Here is a 20,839-nt window from a genome sequence, read left to right as displayed (position 1 = left end):
TTTCTGTGTCTGTATAGACAACTTACCCCAAAGTTTTACGATAATGATAAATTTCTTGATCCAATAGTTCGAAAAGTCTCGGTGGGAAGAACTGAAAATCTTGAACAATCGGCTGCTTTGGTGGTCTCGGGGCCTGTAAATTAATAGCAGTAGTTTACGAAATGAAAACAAATATTCTTTTAAGTAGTAATAATATATTGTGAAAAACTACATGACAACTAATGGTATGATACTTATGAAGCAGGATGAGAAATTATAATTAATAAATAACAAATAGTCTTCCACACTACATGTGTACGATTATATAATATAAATAATAAAATAATGCTAATGCCAGTATAAAGAGCTAATTATTAATAAATTTAAATAAATGGTTAGATGATAATGTGTACAATCCGTCACAGTCGCCGCCAGCCTTCGCTTTTAGCTCTTTACACTTATTTACCTGTACCTTTGGCGCCTTCGGTTCAGAGACGCGCAATGCCTCTCTGAAGTAAGCATCCACTGCGTAATTGGCTTTACGTTCGCGTTTTGGAGGTTCTATCCAACTACCGATTGGTATCACTTTTTGTTTCTCTCTGTAATCTTCGCCTAAATACAAAAGTTAAGAAGTAATTAGTTATTATAGTATTCTTATAAACTTAGTTTAGCACTTAACATTCTTTTATGAAATTCGAGCGCGTATTTTTAAGTTCGCTTCACCAAAAATTAATGCATAAAAAATATTCCACACGCCGTAATTATGCGATGCTTAAGCATTAATGGCATATATATAAATTATACTTTTTATTCATGCCACAAATTCTGTAATTTATGGATATTATTAATAATTTGTTGAGATTTCCCTTAACTTTTGTAGAGTTGATAACATCTTTTCAAATATTTATAATTTTTTTCTATAATCATTTCGTCCCTTTTTGGCTGATTTGCATACTCGATAATATTTTTACTAAGTAAACTGATGACTTCAAATGCTCTTATGCAGCCCCGGATCTAGAGGGGGGCAAGCCAGGGCCCGTGCCCCGGGCGGGAATACACAACTCATAATTAACGCAACTTTGACTACTGAGACATCCAGTACATTACACATATAAATTATTCCTGAGATTAGCCATTTACTGCTCCGCTCCTATTGGGTATAGCGTGATGATATATAGCCTATAGCACTCCACGAACAAAGGGCTATCCAACGCAAAAAGAATTTTTGGGTTTGGACCGGTAGTTCCTGAGATTAGCGCGTTCAAACAAACAAACAAACCAAGAAACAAACACTTCAGCTTTATATAATAGTATAGATTTCCCGCGGGGCGCGAAATAATGATGATGACAAAAGTAAAAATATAGGTGGTCGGGGGCGGCATTATCCAGATTTTGCCCCGCCTCCAAAAAATTCAAGATCCGGGCTGCTCTTATGAAGTTATTCCCAATTACCGATGCGAACTTAAAATTTTTCATTGTGTGATAGAAGCGGTAGTATTTTTTTATTTAAACCGTAAAATATAAGCAATTTTGTTATAAAACCTTCAAACTGATACACCGAATCTGTGGTGGCACCAGGAGTGTCCATTGAAAATGCACGCAATGAAGATTCCCCGAGGCTTTCCAACTTTTGTTTTAATTCTTCGGTCTGCATACACAAAAATAATTAATGATTAAAAAATGTAAAGTTTTAGAATTGAACTTTTAATATTTTAATTTTTTTTATAAGCTGCAATTAATGCAAATGTGATTTGGTACCAAATATTTCTTATGTGCTTATTAAAAATTAGACCTTGACTTCTCCTTTGGCTAATATAGTGTCAATATCTTCATCAGTAATTTCAGAGTCTTTAGACGAGAACACGTGATTGGCCCCATGTCTAATCATGTTCAGCATTTCATCTTTATTGAGCTGATTCTTGGTGTCTACCAAACGACCTGACTGTATAACTAGTTTGTCGAGTCGAAGTTTCACCTCTGCTCGTTCTACTATTTTTTCCTCAACTGTGTTGTCTGTGATTAAACGGAAAACTCGTACCTGCGATGTGAAAAATATTATTTGACTTTCGTAATTATTGGAAACCATTTATAGTGTACTTTGACTTAATACATATTTTCAAATTACTTGTTTGGTTTGACCAATTCGATGCGCTCTGTCCATAGCCTGCAGATCCATTTGAGGGTTCCAATCGGAATCATAAATGATAACCACATCAGCTGAAGTGAGATTTATACCGAGACCGCCAGCGCGTGTGGATAACATAAAAACGAATTTCTCACTACCCTCCATGTTGTATTCTTCAATTTGTCTATTTCTATCTTCGTGAGGCGTTTGACCATCTAACCGACAATACTAAAAAGAAAAGAATATTTAAAAAAGAATATTTATTTAATCTTCCTATTTTAAAAATAATTAAAAAAAGAGGTTCAGTATTTGTCCCATATTATTCAATTGTATGTATATGTATGTATGTCTGAGATTTTCTCAGACTACTAGTCTTATGTTTATTTTCCAGAGATGGTTTTAGTATTTTGGAGTTGGTGCCTAATGTAAATTGAACTTTTTTGTTATTTCTATTCATATATTTACTTTGTTAAGCTGGTAATTTAAATTACTCCATAAAATATGTTCGCCGTCAGTTTTCTTTATTTGTTAAAATATTTTCTTCATTATTACCACTTAGTTAACATATTCAATTTTAAGAAAAGTGTATTTAAACTAGTGCTCCATTTGTGTTTAACAGAAATCATACAGATATTAGTATATTACCTTATACTGCCTCCACAGACAGTAATCTTCCAGTATATCCAACATTCTTGTCATTTGAGAGAAAATGAGCACTCTTGAGCCCTGCTCCCTTAGTTTTGGGAGTAACTTGTCCAATATAGTGAGTTTCCCGCAGTTGTAGACCAAGTGTTCATCGGTAGTGTATGGTGGTCCTGGTTCAGCGCCATCGAACAAGTAGGGGTGATTGCAACACTTGCGGAGCTGCATCAAAATGTTTTGCAGCCGCATTTTCTCTACTTTACCAGCGCCGTTCACTGTTGATGTAAAGTGAAAAATAGAACACATCAAGCAGTAGATGAGGTTTGAAAGTTTAATGTTCAAATGGCTGTATTTAGTAAAGTATCTTGTAATTGTGAGAACAAATAATTAACTGGATCTAGTATGCAGTCTGCGTAGGCACAACTGCACTGTGTAGAGCCTAAGTTATTTCTGAGCAGCATGAAATTTCAAGACAACTCAGTGTGTTGCCATCGAGTATAAGAAAGTGTATAAACAGACATAGTGATATTGTTTCCCAGGATAGCCTTTAATATCGATATAAACAAATGTTGTTATTTAGTAAAAATATTTTTTGAGGGTTTTGCAATGCGACAGCTCATTAACCATTTTATTGCGACATAGCACGTAAAGTATCTGACGTATATGATCCATATCCAGGATGGTGCTCTCTAGCTGTTAAAAAGAGTAAAACAGTTCATATAAAAAACTTACCCACATCAATGTCCTTCATAAGAACTTTTGTGTACCAATCTCTCTGCATCTTACTTAAGCCCACATACACTTTAACCTCTTTTTTGGGTTTTAATTTCTTTTCTACTTCAGATTTGAGACGTCGAAGTAAGAAAGGTCTCAAAACTGCATGCAATCTTGATACTAGTTGGTTATCTCCAAGTGCTGCATTTGTGTTAAACCAAGAGTCAAAATCCTGAAAACATTTCTCTCTCTTGTACTTAGTAGTTGGTAATACCTTTAAGCTAATTGCATATTTTAAATAAAGAAGGTAGACAATCTTTACACAAAATGTTTAATTCATAGAAAACCTAAAATAATGTAAAATTTTACTCACATCAGAGCTGTTGAACACATCGGGAAGAAGGAAATTAAGAAGTGCCCAAAGTTCATGGAGGTTATTTTGCAATGGGGTGCCAGTAAGCAAGAGTCTATTCATACTCTTAAATTCCCTAAGTAATTCTGACAGTTTAGACTTTTCATTTTTGATACGATGCGCTTCATCAATCACCATGTACCTCCAATTAAACTTCTTGAATACTGATTTCTCTCGTATTATCATTTCATATGATGTTATACATACATCCCAGTTGCCTGGCATGAGTGTCTCGCGTATGAATGTGTTCTGTTAATAATATGAATCATTATTATACCAAATAAGATTTATTTGTTCCAGAATTTTCAGTTTATAGAAATTAATCATGGAGCAGTAAGTTGCTTGCTTATCAGTAACTACTATGACTACTTATAATAAGGAGCAACAACACCTAAAGCTGTTGAATTACAATGTTCTGCATGGTCAAAAGAATTATACTATTTCCACAAAAATTTTACATACAAAGGCAACCCTAATTGGCATATTCACAAACATTATTTAAATACAGAGAAATTATGATATGATAATAAGTCTGTTTCTCAGTCTCTTGTAGTGTATATGCATAGAGTGGAATGGGGTTCTGTGATGGGTTAATACTAAAATACGACTTCACATCAGTTGGCAGTTAAATAAGCAAATCCAAAGAGATTATGAAATTGCCCACCCTGTGCACTTCGCCCCATAGCGAGTCCTAATAATATTGTTTGCAAATATGGGTGTAAATTCTTATAGGGTGCTATGTAGACATGGTCTTCACAGTTACAGTCTAGAATACTAGAGAGGTTTCAAAACATGTTCCATTATTAAGACAGAACATAGATAGGAAACTCTTTATTTTACACCACTTAATTATAATAAAATAATATCATTCCTGTGTTAAAAACAGTCACATAGCTAGGCACAGGCCTCCTTTAATATGGAGAGGCTTTTAGCCCCTAGTCCTGGCCTAGTGTATGTTGGCTTCAGATACCTTCGAAATTCTTATGGAGAACTTCTCAAGTATGCATGTTTCCTCATGATTTTTCCTTCACTGTTAGAGCAAGAGGCAAATGTTCTTGAGTTATGAAACTACAGACATTCGTCAAAGCAGTCCATTCCACTCTCAACTAGGCTATTGGTGCTTTTGTAAACTTACATAGTGTCATTACTAAAATAATATTTCTATGATACACACCCTAGTTTCTTGGTCACCAATTAGACATACAGCCCTCAATGAAGGACACCATTTTTTGAACTCATTCATCCAGTTCGTAAGTGTTGATTTTGGCACGATAACAATATGTGGTCCAGGGACATTCCTAAAAGAACAGGATTATAATAAAAGCTTGATACAACAGTTCATATAATGATCATAGTTAATATACTTACTTAAAATGTTTCATATAACCCAAAAGTGAAATTGTTTGTAAAGTTTTACCAAAGACCCATCTCATCAGCTAAAATGCCATTAATACCATTTTCATACAATGATATCATCCAATTCAGACCACGGACTTGATAATCTCTCATTTCACCATTTTTAACATAATGCGGTGATGCTTCAAAACGAAATATAGTTTTTTGTTTTGTGTTTGTTTCAGCAAGTAATTCTTCATCTTCTTCTTGTTCAGTTTTCCGGTGGCGATGACTGTAATTTATATAGACTTGTTACCATAGCAATGCTCCGTCCATAGATAAATAATGTCTATGGATAAGGGGGGATAGTATGTATGGATATTTATCTTTTTATTTTACAGGTCTGAATTAATTTTTATTAATAATGAATTGTCAGTCTTAATTTAATATGACATATGAGTTTTCAATCTATTTGCTGTTATTAGATAATGAACAAAATCAAATATAGGAAAATACCTTAATGATAAGTACTTACTGTGGAATATCTCCTGCTAAACATACACATTCAATTGGATGTGATATTACAATATTACATTATTAGTAAGGCATTCATTTTCTTATACGCAAAATTATAAGATTTTCCAAAAATGTGTTATAGTTACATCACTGAATAAATAACTCAATTATTTCACATTTTTTAATGTTATCAAAAGAAAATCTAGAAATAGACAAACCAGTGGTATTTACTCATACAGAACTTCATACTCAAACACCATTTTCAAGTAATAAAATATTATAATATTGCTTTGGTAGTATATAGTATTTGTGTAACATTTTTTGTCAGACTCCAAAAAGATGACAATAAAGTTTGTATTTTTTAATCAATAATGAAGGTTAAAAAAAATTCTACAATAAATATATTAATTCATCAGTAATTTTGACATTATGTTACCCAATTAAAACTACATACTTATCTGAAAATAAAACCTTACCATAAGTTACTCGACTCATAGAATAGAAAAGCTTAAATAAAATACATATAATTAAAACTTTAAACACCCTAATGCCACTATAAGTACTCTTAGAGTTTGTTGCTGAATGCTGTGGCAACATCCTACTTTCAGAAAACACACCATATTACCACTAAAGTACATAATAATCATAAAAGTAAAACTAGGATTTTTAGTGAAAAATTCATAAATGATTTTTGGCAAAATGTTAGCAGAGGTAAAGATGAGTATATAGTATTTATTAATACCATGTCAATATGGCCCAATGATATATGTTATAAAATATATGTGTGATCATGTACTCACTCTCCAGCTCCTGATGAATCAGGATCTTTGATTTTTTTGGGTCTTCCAGCTTTCGCTTTAGGTGGGCTTCCACTAGATTTGGGGGTATTTGTCATAAAATGAGAGAAAATTTCGGTTTGCTTCAACAAAAACTCGAATCTTTTAGCTCGATCTGTCTCAATCTTGCTTTCGAAGTCACCTTCCTTACCCCTCGACGATGTCGTATCGCTTGATGATCCATTCTATAAACATGATATAATTGACTTTACAAATTAAAAATAACTTAAAGGTTCATCATCGCAAAAATCTTGTTAAGAAACACAGTAACAGTTACATGTTTTTGTACTTACAGAATTATCACCGACGTCTGCAATGTCCACAGCTTCCTCAGTTTGAGACATGTTGTTAAAATGATAGATTGAACAACTGAAGCAATATAATTACAATGTGATCGCGTCGTAGAAAAGTTTTCACAACACTATGTAACGTATCAAACATTTCTCATTGTCAGCCGGGCGCGAAAATGATCCATCCGGCATATGGATATTGGCATTTGGCTTCCCTACAGTGCTGCCAGTTTTGATATTGTATTTTTCGCTATATAGTTGCATGCACTAAAAAAATTAAGTTTATTTTTGACATATTTCGACATGTCTCTCCATTCATAGTAATGAATTTAATTTCTTTTATTCACCAAAAATCTTGCTAAACTCAAATAGTAAATCTAATTTTAAATACTACGTGCCTATAAACATGTATTGTTTTTAGAAGTGGACTAGTTGTAAGCGACTATATCTGACTGAGCCGAGGTTTGAATAACCCGTTAGTGGTTGCTCTCAGCAAGGTCGCTTTATTTTCAAGGGTTGCGAGCGCTTAAAGCGCTCACCCAAAAGTCCCGACTCCCGTGTGTTTGTATCAATGATAAAAGAGTATAGAGTATGAGTGATATGGTCACGTGACATGCGGCACATTTAATACATAAAATGGCGCCGACTCCGCCCCTTACAATAGTGATATGCTAGTACCGAAAATTTTGTATCGACATCGAAGAATTAAAAGAGAGACAAACAAGCCCAAAAAAGATCAAATACGAAAGGGGTTAGGTTCTACCATAATATAAATATAACAAACCATAATATAAACAAACAAACTGAAACTGATCTATAAGCAAGTAACAATTGTTAAAGAAAGCAGTACCTGTTGTGACAAACATCCAGTTGTGTTTGATCTATATTTGTATGTTGCACTATTCCTTGCTAAAAATTTAAGTTACAGATTAAGATATTTACTTAATACATGATAAATGGAATAAGATAGCGTAGCCAGCAATTATTTGCTTGGTTTTATTTTATTTTATTTTATTATTATGCTCTTTGATTGAGAAACATAACTATGTTTCAGCAAACTAAAATCAATGAGCGTAAAGGTGGTGGTTAGGATAATCAATTATAATAATTATTTGCAATAACAATAATATGATTATGTATCTATTTCCGTGCATGCAAAGGTGGCTCGAAACATAAGATCGCCAATTGTAAAAATATATCTTACATTTCATCTTTATGTTGTTTCTTTTATGTTTATCTATTCTTTTATGTAACAATTCTAATTTTATTCAAAGCAATATATTAAAGTAATATTACTATTAGGTGAAGTATAATAATCATTACTATTTTACTTATCGGGAAAATTGTTGGAAGACAGTTATCTTTTACTCGCGTTAATTAAACGTGTGGTTTATGCATTTCTTCTCAAAATGTAAAGAACGAATATATGTATTTGGTGTGTATATGTGTATGTATATATGTATTTGGTGGATTCCAATCACGTCGCCCAATATTCTCAATTCATTTTGCCTTGGTATTTAAATTTTTTGGTAATCTAAAAAAATATTCTAATTTCACTTAGTTTGTCGTTCTGGATAATACAATATTGATGTGTGTTCTAACATTCTTTCAAAGACAAAATCCGTAATTGATAAACGGGCGTCTGTTAAAATATCGATATCAATAATTTCTAAACAAATCCACCCATCCCTAAGCTCGTGTGTAAACAAACATAATGATTTTAATGGATATAAACACGCCTAAAAGGGTTCAAAGCTTATCAAACAAGATCCACATATAAATGTTTAATTGATAAAAACACACCCAAAAAGTAAATATACAAAGATATTTACAAATTTTCGGTAAAAACAGTTACTAACCTATGAAAAGATATTTCGGTGTCTTTCTTGCGTGAATTCGATTTGCATCCTTTCACACAACACTGAGTCATTTTCGAAACTTAACAAATACACTAATAAACAAACTAAACAATTGAGAATATGATTATATTACTTTAAATTCAATATTTATGAAGATTTGTTTACATCGTCTGACACTACATGTACTTGCCGACTGGGCTGCAATAAATGGCGTTTCTGCCGCAAGGCGGTCCCAGTGTGTTAAAGTAAACGAAATAGTGCCATATTCGAAGAAAGCAATTATTTTTGTCTTTGTTTGTTGCGTTCCAAATAAGCTTTGAGTAAAAGAGATAGACATATATTTTGACAATTCTGCGTCGATTTCCCTAACATAAATATAACTTACTCATATAGCTAACTTTGAGGCCTGTTTTCTTTATATTTAGTCATTGGTTTGTATAAGTTGGACCTTGCCAGGCTAAAAAATGAAAGGCTATGTTTAAAAAAACAGTGGGCGACCGTATTTTGCGGGCATCAGTCTGAGATGCTGAAAGCGCTTGAATTTATTTGGTCGCACGGGTCGTAGTGAACGTAGTAGTAAGCTAATTAACGTATTTGTGGATAAGGATTAATAATCCGTCTAGCTCTCAAATTACGATATACTTAATATGAGACCGCTTTTTTTTTAATTAAAATAATGACTATTACTCACATGTACACATGAGTACATTACACTATTTTAAAAGATAGACACATGCCATCTGGGTATTTTCAGTAGGCCTATAAAAGATGATCAATTTCATCACACATTTTGTTACATCTTTTAGGGATTAGGCAGTGTTTCCAATTGAAACTCCCAGTCTAGTTGGCTTGATTTCTCCGGAATCTTCAACAATAATCGTTACATTTCAACCAATTGAAACAAATCATAAATGACTTGAACACATAAACCTTCCCCGTCAATCGCACCAAACTGTATAATGGTGAAAATTCGATCGGTAGTTTTGAGTTTATCGCGTTCAGACCAGAGGTCTTTGGTCCGGATAGACAGACACAGCGCAGCGGGAGACTTTGGTTTAAGTATAATATTATGTAACCCTGGATCCACACTCTCCTACTTGCGTTGTCTTCTAGTCCCAGAGTGTGTGGATTCAGGGTTAAATTTCCTGGGAGATGACGTCACAGCGTCAACAACCGGCCAAAGAGAATAATATAACCACTAGATTTTTTTTTGGAGATCTGCCGTGGTTATCTGGTTCCAACAGGCCGCCATATTTGACATCTCTCGTCAGTTGACATTCTGTAGGACCCCATTTCACTTCCCATCAGGCGCAGAAAGGTGACTGCCGTACCCGTATAAAATATATATATACGCATAGAAAACACGATAATAGGTAACATTCGACAATAACTAAACAATCATCTGTATTCGTAGTTAAACTAGTCTCTAATTGGATCGGAAACTATGTTGTTTTATTTATTTTAATTAGTACCTTATTTATTTGACCTTGCACTCTTATGCTACACATGAACTATATCAGGCTTTTATACTCTATAAAAAAGATGAACAATGTTCAGTTATCAATATTTTATTTTTCATTCAGGTGTATTTTTTAATGCATTATTAATTATACTATCCAAAAAATCTTCTTTATCATCTCTTGCGTCATACTTGGAGTATATTGACCATGGAACCTGAAAGACAAAAATATACGTATAACATTTAAAAAATTCAATAAAAATACGTGTTGACTGCGGCGCCGTTGTGGTTTAGCATATGACATGTGTATTGTCTATACTATTATATAAAGCTGAAGAGTTTGTTTGTTTGTTTGAACGCGCTAATCTCAGGAACTTCCGGTTTCAACTGAAAAATTCGTTTTGTGTTGGATAGCCCTTTATTTGTGGAGCGCTATAGGCTATATATCATCACGCTATGACCAATAGGAGCGGAGCAGTAATGAAACATATTGCAAAAACGGGGAAAAATTATTAGTTTTGATAGCTTCCGTTGCGTGCGCTACGTAAATGGTTAAAGTTATGCAAGAATGATGTATGACGGGATTGTTCCTCTTAAAAAGTTCTAAAAATTATATAATAAAACAAAGTCCCCCGCTGCATCTGTCTGCCTCAACGTGTTAAACTCAAAAACTACCCAACGTATTAAGATGAAATTTGGTATGGAGACAGTTTGAGACCCTAGGAAGAACATAGGCTCCCGGGAAACTACTACTTTTATAACGGAAAACTTTAGTCTGAAAAACTTTATAACGCGGGCGGAGCCGCGGGCAAAAGCTATAATCAATAATCGTGCACTTGCGAAGCGATTTCGAACGGCAGTACGGCTTCACACGCTTAACGTGTGAAAATCAACCCTACGAGCATGCGTCCCACACAAAAGATGTGTGCCCATCGGATGCACAAAACACATCGTATAATAATATCAGCCCTGCATTATATACTGTCCCACTGTTGGGCACGGGCCTCCTCTACTTCTGAGAGGGATTAGGCCTTAGTCGACTACGCTGGCCTGGTGCGAATTGTGGAAACACATCGTAATATTATATTACTGTCGGCTGAAAAGCTAACCTTTTGTACCGCCGCGCCGCGACGAGATATTTTTTTAGTACTCGCCTGGCGTATGGTGTCGCACGGGCGCTACTTTCTTAAATCGAAACAATTGTTGGTTGTTGTGTGGGCCGCACTCGACTTATGAAATTAATTTTAATAAACAAAATGCTATATCTTACCAAAGCTGCATGAAATCCTAATTTTCGTAGCTCATTAACTTTTATATGAAAATATCCAGTTGGTATATCAGTACCGTATAAAATTGCATTTCTTCCAGCTATTACCAAAACGATCCATTTGTTCTTGTCGGGCGGTCTTCTAAGAACCCCAAAATTAATATTCGAAAAAGAATCTTTAACTGGTAACGGCTTTCCCTGAGCATCATTACATAAAATAATATCTGAAAACAAAATAATATAATTTAAATCTAAAATTTCCTGTTTGCTGTAAACTTTCTACACATTTATTACACATAAAATGTAAAGGCTTGTCCTTTCGGTAACATGTTTATTTAGGTTTGTTGTAGGAAAAAGCTGGTTTAATTTTTAAATGAACTTTCATGTCTCACATGAACCAGTTAAATAATGTAAGTGTGTGGCCTTATCTCGCAATGTATAATGTTTGTTATCAGCTTCTGAGCTGCATACATGTGCATTTTTATTCATTAGTAATTAAGTTGAAATTAATAATAAATCCAACTCAAAAGCAGTATTTTAATAGCTACTGACAGAATCTTTAATTACAAATAATTAATTTCTTGTACATTTTTGCAGTTCACAATTTTCTGAACCTACAGCAAAATATGTGGAAATATTGTATTAAAGCTGTTTTTTGAGAAAAAGTTACGAAACTAATATATTTAATAAAGATTTTTTTTGTGGGTACACCACAGGTAAGCATGAACTATAACAACATAGACTACTTTTTATTCTGGAAGTACTTAGTTCGAGGGTTAAATTTCGAGCACGAATTTATGCCATGTTGTATAGTTTAACATAATAAAAATATTTATGAACACTATTCTTACCTCCTCTTTGATGGTGTGGTAATATATGATCAGCTACAACAAATTCATTGCCACCTCTACTATCTTTCAAAACCTTCATTACATCTAACATCATTCTTTCTGTGACATTATATTGTTTCGAATAATCCTCTGAAGGTACAAAATCTGTGTATTTTTTTGCTAAAATTATTGTTTCTCTTTTATCTAACCGATTCATCTGAGCATTACTGCAAAATATTTCAGCCATGTTATTAATCACTAGGATCTCTCTTCCATAAGAATGTATTTGTTTTCCATAGGTGATTGTCAAGAAGTCCTTACTTAATGCTTTACTCATAAGATCTATAGGATATATTCCAAGAAGGCCTAAATATGACACACAACATGCAAAAGATCTTCCATGTTTTAAAATTTCTTCTTCTCTTTCTGCCTTTCTTAATTCATCCATTACTTTTGTAAAAAAACATTCTTTTGTATCTGGTTTCAATGTAAATGTTCCATATGATAAAACCAATCGTTCTAGGTCTTTCATTCTGGTTTTTGACATTTGTGTAATTGTGTGTTCTGCTATAGTAGATAAACAACCCTTGTGCAAAGTAAGGGTTGCTGTTCCCACAAGGGCTAAGTGAACATTGCACATAACCGACAACCTGGGGACTTGGTGCTGTAATACATCCAACATCTGGTATACTGCATCATTCACAGTAATTTTCAATGAATACCTAATTATTTTCAATAATGCAGCTAAAGAAACTTCATGTATAGTATTTGCATTCTCCATTACTATATTAATAATTTTGTACACTATATTTAAATTTCTTATTGGTGTTTTGCTTTTAAAAAAACCCATAGACATTATTGCCAAATCATCAACTGTAAAACTTGTGAAATTGTCATTTAAATAATGTTCAATATTATACATATCAAAGGGTTGTTTTCTCATCACACCAACAAAAATGTTGTTTGAACAACTTGTGCTGGAGTCAACTGTTTTATTTTTGTTGCCAACTTATTCAAAGTTTTAACACAAAAGTCACTCATTCTTATCACACTTATCATGTAGAAGAAAGTAATAAAATTCAGAAGTTGATCATTTGACCATTGCTTGACTCGATTTAAACATTCATCATCCAGTGCTGCCCACACTTCAATATAATTTCTTGTTCTAATGGATGGAGGATCTGGCCACAGGTTGATGGTATAAAATAAAGATTCTAATTCTTTATCTGTAGCTGATGCTATATTATCTGTAAGAGTGTCTATGTATTTATCAAACATTGTATTTGATAAACATAAATTATTTTGTGCAGAATACATAGCTAATTCCGGGAATACCTTGAAAACTTCACTAGGAGATTTATTTGACCAGTCAGTTTGCAGTATATCTTGAACTTGTGTTGAAGATAATAAATTGTCTGCTGGTTTTGATATTAAGCTGTTAGCATATCCTTTATTTTCCAAAATGGTAAATGCTTGTTTATTTTCATATTCCAGATGCATTTTTGCTTTAACAAGCGAAGTAATGCTTATATTTCTGATGCATTTATGTAATAATTTTGTTTTACCAATTAATTTAAATTGTTTGCAAGGATTTGAATATGCTAAATTACGCGCTATGTTCATGAAAGCCATTTTCGGTTTTATCGTTTTCTTACCGTTTATGTAAATCTTTTGATTCAAAAAATATCCTTAAAATAAACATATTACTTTCTTCGTTTCGTTAAATAAAAGTAGTGCGCTTAATAATCTTTATTGCGATCTATCGTTCTATATCACCATAGTTTGTTTTATGGTTAACTGTTAATAACCTATATAGATAAGTTCTTCTTTGAGTTTTATTTTATATTCACAATTCTCTAGCTTTATTTCATAAAATATAACTAAACTAAACTTTCATCGACAAATCTTGAACAACGACAGTTTTAACGTCTAGGTTATGTTTTTTATTTCTTGCAATCTTCAAGAATAGGCAAAGGAATGACGAATTTTCAGGCATATCAGTCTAGTTTAATTAAAAAAAGTACTATTGGAAGCTGTGGAGTTAACCCTAGAGAGTTATCATGCAGTTTGTGACGATAATTTGCAATTGACTAACAATGTCGTGACCCCGGTCTGACGGACCGGGTTTTTATTCTTTTTTTTTTTATCCTGTCATATGATTGTTAGCTGGACAAGGGTCGGCTTATTAAACACACCGCACTTTTGGCTGAGCGCTTTAGGACGGCCAGTGGGAGAGGTCAAAGGAATGGAGACATCAACAATTATGGGATGAGCGTACTAAACAATCTATTCATTACCGTATATGGCGGCACGCGGGCCAGAACTTTAAGAGGGGCGTGTGGACGAGGAAAGTAGCGAGGAGGGACCTACAATCTTGTGCAGTGTTGGAGATTCAAAACTCGTTTTTACGACGAATAGACAGAGTGATATCATCATTTGGATCAGTTAGAGGAATTTTTAACCAAATTTTTTCCACGTTATAGGATATGAGGAATAAGTGTTGCCAGATTATAGATTATAGGCCGGCATGATTGTGACGACCGTCCGGGGATGCTTGTGTCTTTTACGGTATGTATTTCGCGAGGCACGATAAAAAAAAAAACAACAAGGTCTGCATAATACTACCAATAAGCAAGCAAGCATGTGTGTTCCCGGTTAATTTTTTTTAACCCCAATAAGTCCTAAATATATTGTCCCTTCAAAGAAAGACCTATTTTCAGTTAACAATTGCGGTAATATCCTCTTGTATGCAACTAGTATCGTCTAAAAAAAAAACTAGTATCGTCCGCGCTCGGTCTTCACACCGAATGCACGCCCATGCACGGGGGAACACTATGCCGCGACTCTAGGCACATAATGTAATGTGTATACTTCTTGGTTGCCAAATACACTTTGAGGCCTATAATAATCTCTCCTACCTCTCCCCCTTCCCAACCATCCTAACAAAGCTCCTCCTCCTTCCTCTTCTGTTCCTGCCCTCTATGCCCTCCCTTCTTCCTCCTGGGCCCCGTGACCGAATAGCTGCCGGTTGCCTGCGTACCGTCCGCTGGCACCCTCAGTGATAGCGTTAGGGCCCATCAAATCTTCATTGGGAGTTCCGTGGTTGCTAAGCCGGGGAATCGCTTGTACACCGTTAGCAGGGTACCCACGGTGGTAAAGGCGGCAGTTCCCAAAAAAAAATCTAGTATCGTCCCATGATGTACTTATAGGGGCGAGCTTGTCCCCATATCGAGCACGAAGTTCAGACTCCGGGTTAATAGGCCAGAAAAACCCGGATCTCAAAGTGCTGTTGTACCGCGTACGCAATACAACTATGCTACTTAGGCAGTCATTATCTTACATAATAATAATTAGAAATACGCATCGACAAATCTAACGCCATAAGTATGATACTGTGGGCCCCGCATATATGCACGCTCTAGTAAACGGGCTTAGATGTATCCTCGGTGGCATTCTAGGAAAGACAATTATTTCCTATGTCCACTGCGGATTACGGAACGCGAATATTTTATCACACTCGTATTTTTTTATTTTATAAGTTGAGTACAATATCGTTTTTGTTTAATATCATTGTTACTATAGTCCATTGAAATGTTAAATTTTTTAGGCCTTACCTTGCGTTTTTTAGAGGACGCAATTTTATTTTTTTGAAGTGTAGGGCGGGTCAGTGTAAAGCTAAAACCAAGTTTGTGGGGTCGCCACCCTTGTCCCACGGCCGCCGTCTTGAAAATAGGGGTTGAAATGGTTTTTTACCATGTATCTCTTAAACTATTTATCTGACAAAAAAAATGTATAAACATTTTTGTTGCAAATTAAATTCTCTACAACTTTGGTCTAGTAACTTTTTGTCGTAGAACTATAAATAAAAAAGTTATACCCCCCCACACTTAAAAGAAATAAAATTGCGTCCTCTAAAAAACGCAACCCCCAATGTAACTTTTCAATGGACTACTAACATTTTACACGTACATACATAATACATAGATTTATTTCATTACAAGCGCCACACTTTTTTAATACAAGGGGCATCTTTCCCTACCTACAAGTATTATACATAGATGCCCCTGTTTCGTTGACATAAGACAAACTTAAGGCGAGGAATACTTTGGTGGAATAATTTGACAGTATTAAATACCATCTTGACCCAGTGGTTTTCATTTTTAACCGACTTCAAAAAAGGAGGAGGTTATCAATTCGACATGAATTTTTTTTTTGTATGTTTGTTACCTCAGAACTCGCTCATTTATTAACCGTTTTGGAAAATTCTTTTTTTTTTATTAATGATTTTCTCTCATGATTTGGTCCTATAAATTTTTTTCAACATCGCTTCGGTAGTTTGGTTTTAAAATTAAAAAAACTAGAATAATTATGTCGTCTAAGAAAACGAAATCGCGAATTTAGCTTTCCTGTGGCGTATTTAGTTATGTTTTTGCATTGAGTTTGGTTGACTGTACTTCTCACATACTTATACATATAGCATAACACCTTTTCCCCGTGTTAGGGGTAGGCAGAGGCGTAACATTTCATCGCGATAGTCGTACTGTGTGTGAAACATATCAGTTGTGTTTTTGGTTTGGGTTTAATTGACTCTACTTCTTACATACATACATATATGTATATAGCATCACACCTTTTCCCCTTTTTAGGGGTAGGCAGAGATATAACATCACAGCGTGATAGTTGTATGATCGAAATATATCAGTTGTGTTTTTGCGTTACATTTGCTTGAATCTACTTCTTACATACATATATATAGCATCACACCTTTTCCCCTTTTTAGGGGTAGGCAGAGGTGTTACACCACAGCGCGATAGTTGTACTGTGAGCCAAATATAACAAGTTGTGTTTTTGCGTTAGGTTTGCTTGAATCTAATTTCTTACATACAATATATATATAGCATCACACCTTTCCCCTTTTTAGGGGTAGGCAGAGGTGTAACATTTCAGCGCGATAGTCGTACTGCGAGCGAAACACATTAGTTGTGTTTTTGCGTTGGGTTTAGTTGCCTCTACTTCTTACTTACATCCATATATATAGCATCACACCTTTTCACCTTTTCAGGGGTAGGCAGAGGTGTAACACCACAGAGCGATAGTTGTACTGTGAGCCAAATATATCAGTTGTGTTTTTGTGTTAGGTTTGCTTGAATCTACTTCTTACATACATATATATAGCATCACACCTTTTCCCTTTTCAGTGGTACTCAGAGGTGTAACTCCTCAGCGCGATAATCGTATCGTGACAAACACAACTATGCCATTGAGATGGTCTATTTTTTACTAACTTGTGTTAAAAGCAAAAAATAAAAATAATTTTAACAAAAATTTTAAAAGCAAAAAATAAAAATAATTTTAACAAAAAATAAAAATAATTTAAAGCAAAAAATAAAAATAATTTTAACAAAAAATTAAACCGCCTTCAAAAACCACTCAAAACCAAAAAATAATTTCACATAACAGTTATATATTGGATACTAATTTTGGAGTCGGTGCCTAATTAAAATTTCTAGTTAGCTAACTAAATCACGCTGTGGCAAATAGGAGCGGAGCATCAACAAAAAATGTGGCAAAAACGGGGAAAATTTATTCCTTTTTGAGAGCTTCCGTTGCGTGCGCTGAGTAAACGGGTAAAGTTACGTAACAAATATGTGTGTAACCACAGTTCTCTGCTGGAAAATAGAATATATTGGGAAATTTATCCCGAAAATCTCTATACGCGGGTGAAACCACGAGCAAAAGGTGCAATGAAACTACACAAAATGTGATAAAAAAATCTGTTTATTTTTTTTAGGAATATTAAATTTTTAATCACAAATCAAGTAGCTAAGTATATTTTAATTTTAATCACATTGCACCCAATGATCAGATTGAGTGCGACATCCAAAATATTGAGGTTTCAAATTAAGTAGTTTAATAAATTTAGAACCAAGACCTGCCACGGGTATTGGTCGATTTTGGTCCTCAATTTCCCTTTTATCTCCAAGATATAAATATTTATCAATCCAACGCGAACGATACTGCTGAAATTAAGATAATATCTTTGTTTATATTTTGAAGAGGTGAATTGTCAGCTATCCTTTTCGGTCCCATATGGGTGGATTTCCATTATTAAGGGTGGGTAAATAACTCTAGAGGTAAATTTATTGCATTTGCAACAAATTTCGCACTTCGGCATGCTATTAAGTTATTAAGTACCTAACGTTTCCCCAGATAGTGCTTACTGCTTTTGTCTTTTTGCTTAGATACTAATTAATATGATCAGGCGGGCATACTTATCTCGCCGGTCAACTGTATGGAGAAGGTCTCTATGGAAATCTTTTCGTAAGCATGCTGAAAATGAAAATCCTTACTTTACCTTATTATGACTTCCATTAAAGGGCCATATCTTCGTTTCGTTATTCAATTCTGATATGTAGATGTTCCACATTTTCAAAATGTCTATAATAAAATATATACTTATACCTTTATTGTATCTATGTAGTTATTATTTTTCAATATACTTAGCTACCTAGTTATTATGTTTTTTTTTTTGTTTGTGTTTAAGAAATGTTGTTGTATTGTTCCGATATGGTTGTGTTTGTGGTTGACAATGGGTGTGGTGGGGACGAGCAGGGTCCGCTATTGGATACGGTGCCCGCTCGCCCCACTATTTATTATGTTAGGTGTACGTATCGTATGACAGTATTCTTTATTCTTTACACTGTCGAGAAATGACTTTTTTTTATGGATCCCTGCAACAGGTACTAGGCATTTCTTATGGCTGCCGCGCGAATGGAATTTAAGCTGCCCTCGACTCTTTTGTACCGGACCTTTAAAATCTATTAATCTATAATAAATTACGATTAGCTTACATTTCTCTTAGAGTTTGATTCCAATTCGTAATATGTTGTTCTTATTCCTTGAAAACAAACTTTTAATGATTGCCTTCTACTTTTTTTGAAAATCGTCAAATCAATTGCTTTCAAAGGATAGAACGAAAGAATTTTTCGTAAGTCATCTCTATACGAGATATAAGACTCCGATGTGAAGTGTTTTAGAACTTTTTCAGGATCCAATAATAAAATTTGTCGGAGTAAGAGCTGAAATATAATTTAATATTAACAAGAAGGACGCGTTTTGCGTCCGGTTCTGTTGGGTCTATTTCTTCCATACACACATACTTTGCACCACGCTTTTTTGCCTTTTCAGAATTAGGTAGAGTGGTAACACACAGATATTTTGTCAGTTAAGTCCCAAGTAATAGTGGGTGAGTGAGTCTATAGCCATTTATCGGGCACACTTCGAGCCTCAGGGCTAATATTGAGCAGAAAAACATTTTGGCCAACCGGGTATTCGGACCTGTCAGGTCCATTCAGCGCAATATTTGTACTACGTTCGAAATACGACTATACCACCGAGATAATCTATTTATTACTCACATAAAAAAATTGAATATTTTTTAAGAAAAATAATTAAAACCGCTTTCAAAGACCAAAAAATAATTTAATATTACCTACCTAAGTAGGTATATACTGGTTACCAATTTTAGAATCGGTGAATATTAAATTATTTTATGATTTTTAATTGTTTTTGAAGGCGGCTTGTCGTTATCAAAGTTTTTGTGTATGAATAATAGGTAGGTAATGCTTACCAAGATAAACCCATCGTAAAAAAATTTGCCATTTCTTGTAGTTTCTTTAAAGATATTTTCGACGAGGATTCTATCGTCGCGGTTTTGTTTACTAGTAATTGTTTAATTAATCCGTAACGCATCACGCGAGTGTATAATGAAATATGCAGCACAAAGTAGGCACCTCTTAATTGGTCATGCACTGCTTTATTTTCTTTTTAATTTAACCAGAGTCAAGTTATATAAATGAATAGTTATTTGAATGCATTTTGTTTATAACTCAAGGGTTTAACTTTATTAGCCATTTTATCAGTAATTTTAGCCAATATCGGGATACTTAGTTATGTTTGGTAATGATTATTTTGCATGTAAAGTAATAAAGGATTAGCACTTGGAACCACAAGTAAAAGATAAACTATTTATATCTACGAAAGAATAATTTATAATGTAATTCATAGTATTGTAATGCTCTTTGATGAAATTCAAAGAGATGTAATTTATTTACCGAAGTTGACATAATATTCAAAATATATAAATCACTATGGACAATACCTATTCTGCGTAGAATTTAGTAAAGAGGTCCTTGACCATTCGTTTTATACATTTATGGCGCTCGAGTTATGCCAAGAATATAATATATAGATTTACAAATAATTGCTTTAAAATCTCAATATTAGGTCTTTTTGAAAATTTAAAACTACGTGAATGTTCCTATAGAATTACCTACGTAATGGTATTGGTTGTATATTAAGATGATGTCTAGGTGCTTTAGTAACATATTGCAACAATATGACGTTTATTTTGTTTTCTATGTTTAATATAACTTCTACAAATACGGATAGCGTTCCGTTTTGCTGTTGGCACTACCACGTCCACTATCAAACAATGAACATTATAGGCCTCCAACGACGATTTCTTGTAAGCGGTCAGCACCCTGCGCCAAGCTGAAATATTTAATGATAATTT

The 20,839-nt window shown here is 34.1% G+C and overlaps 1 protein-coding gene and 1 pseudogene across 1 annotated transcript; both read right to left on the bottom strand.

The window, feature by feature from the left end:
- Positions 1-8: 8 nt before the first annotated feature.
- On the bottom strand, positions 9-7,083 carry LOC119188564 (annotated as a pseudogene).
- A 3,177-nt stretch (positions 7,084-10,260) lies between these two features.
- LOC115448977 (FAST kinase domain-containing protein 5, mitochondrial) lies at positions 10,261-13,750 on the bottom strand. Its single transcript, XM_030176619.2, has 3 exons — positions 12,286-13,750; positions 11,438-11,658; positions 10,261-10,382 (listed from the first exon to the last, which is right to left on the bottom strand). Exons 1-3 carry the CDS (start codon positions 13,205-13,207, stop codon positions 10,284-10,286), a joined length of 1,242 nt encoding a protein of 413 aa, XP_030032479.1. The 5' UTR covers positions 13,208-13,750; the 3' UTR covers positions 10,261-10,283.
- Between the last annotated feature and the right edge of the window lie 7,089 nt (positions 13,751-20,839).

Source organism: Manduca sexta, unplaced genomic scaffold, assembly GCF_014839805.1.
Source record: "Manduca sexta isolate Smith_Timp_Sample1 unplaced genomic scaffold, JHU_Msex_v1.0 HiC_scaffold_2661, whole genome shotgun sequence".
Taxonomy (NCBI): domain Eukaryota; kingdom Metazoa; phylum Arthropoda; class Insecta; order Lepidoptera; family Sphingidae; genus Manduca; species Manduca sexta.
Note: the sequence above shows the minus strand (reverse complement) of the source record. Positions and strands in the feature narration are given on the sequence as shown.

Coding starts and splice junctions, on each gene's coding strand:
- LOC115448977 (XM_030176619.2), bottom strand. CDS start 13,207: ATGAGAAAACAACCCTTTGATATGTATAATATTGAACATTATTTAAAT. Junction 11,659..12,285: donor ACCACACCATCAAAGAGGAG/GTAAGAATAGTG, acceptor TTTTGTTTTCAG/ATATTATTTTATGTAATGAT. Junction 10,383..11,437: donor TAGGATTTCATGCAGCTTTG/GTAAGATATAGC, acceptor TTTGTCTTTCAG/GTTCCATGGTCAATATACTC.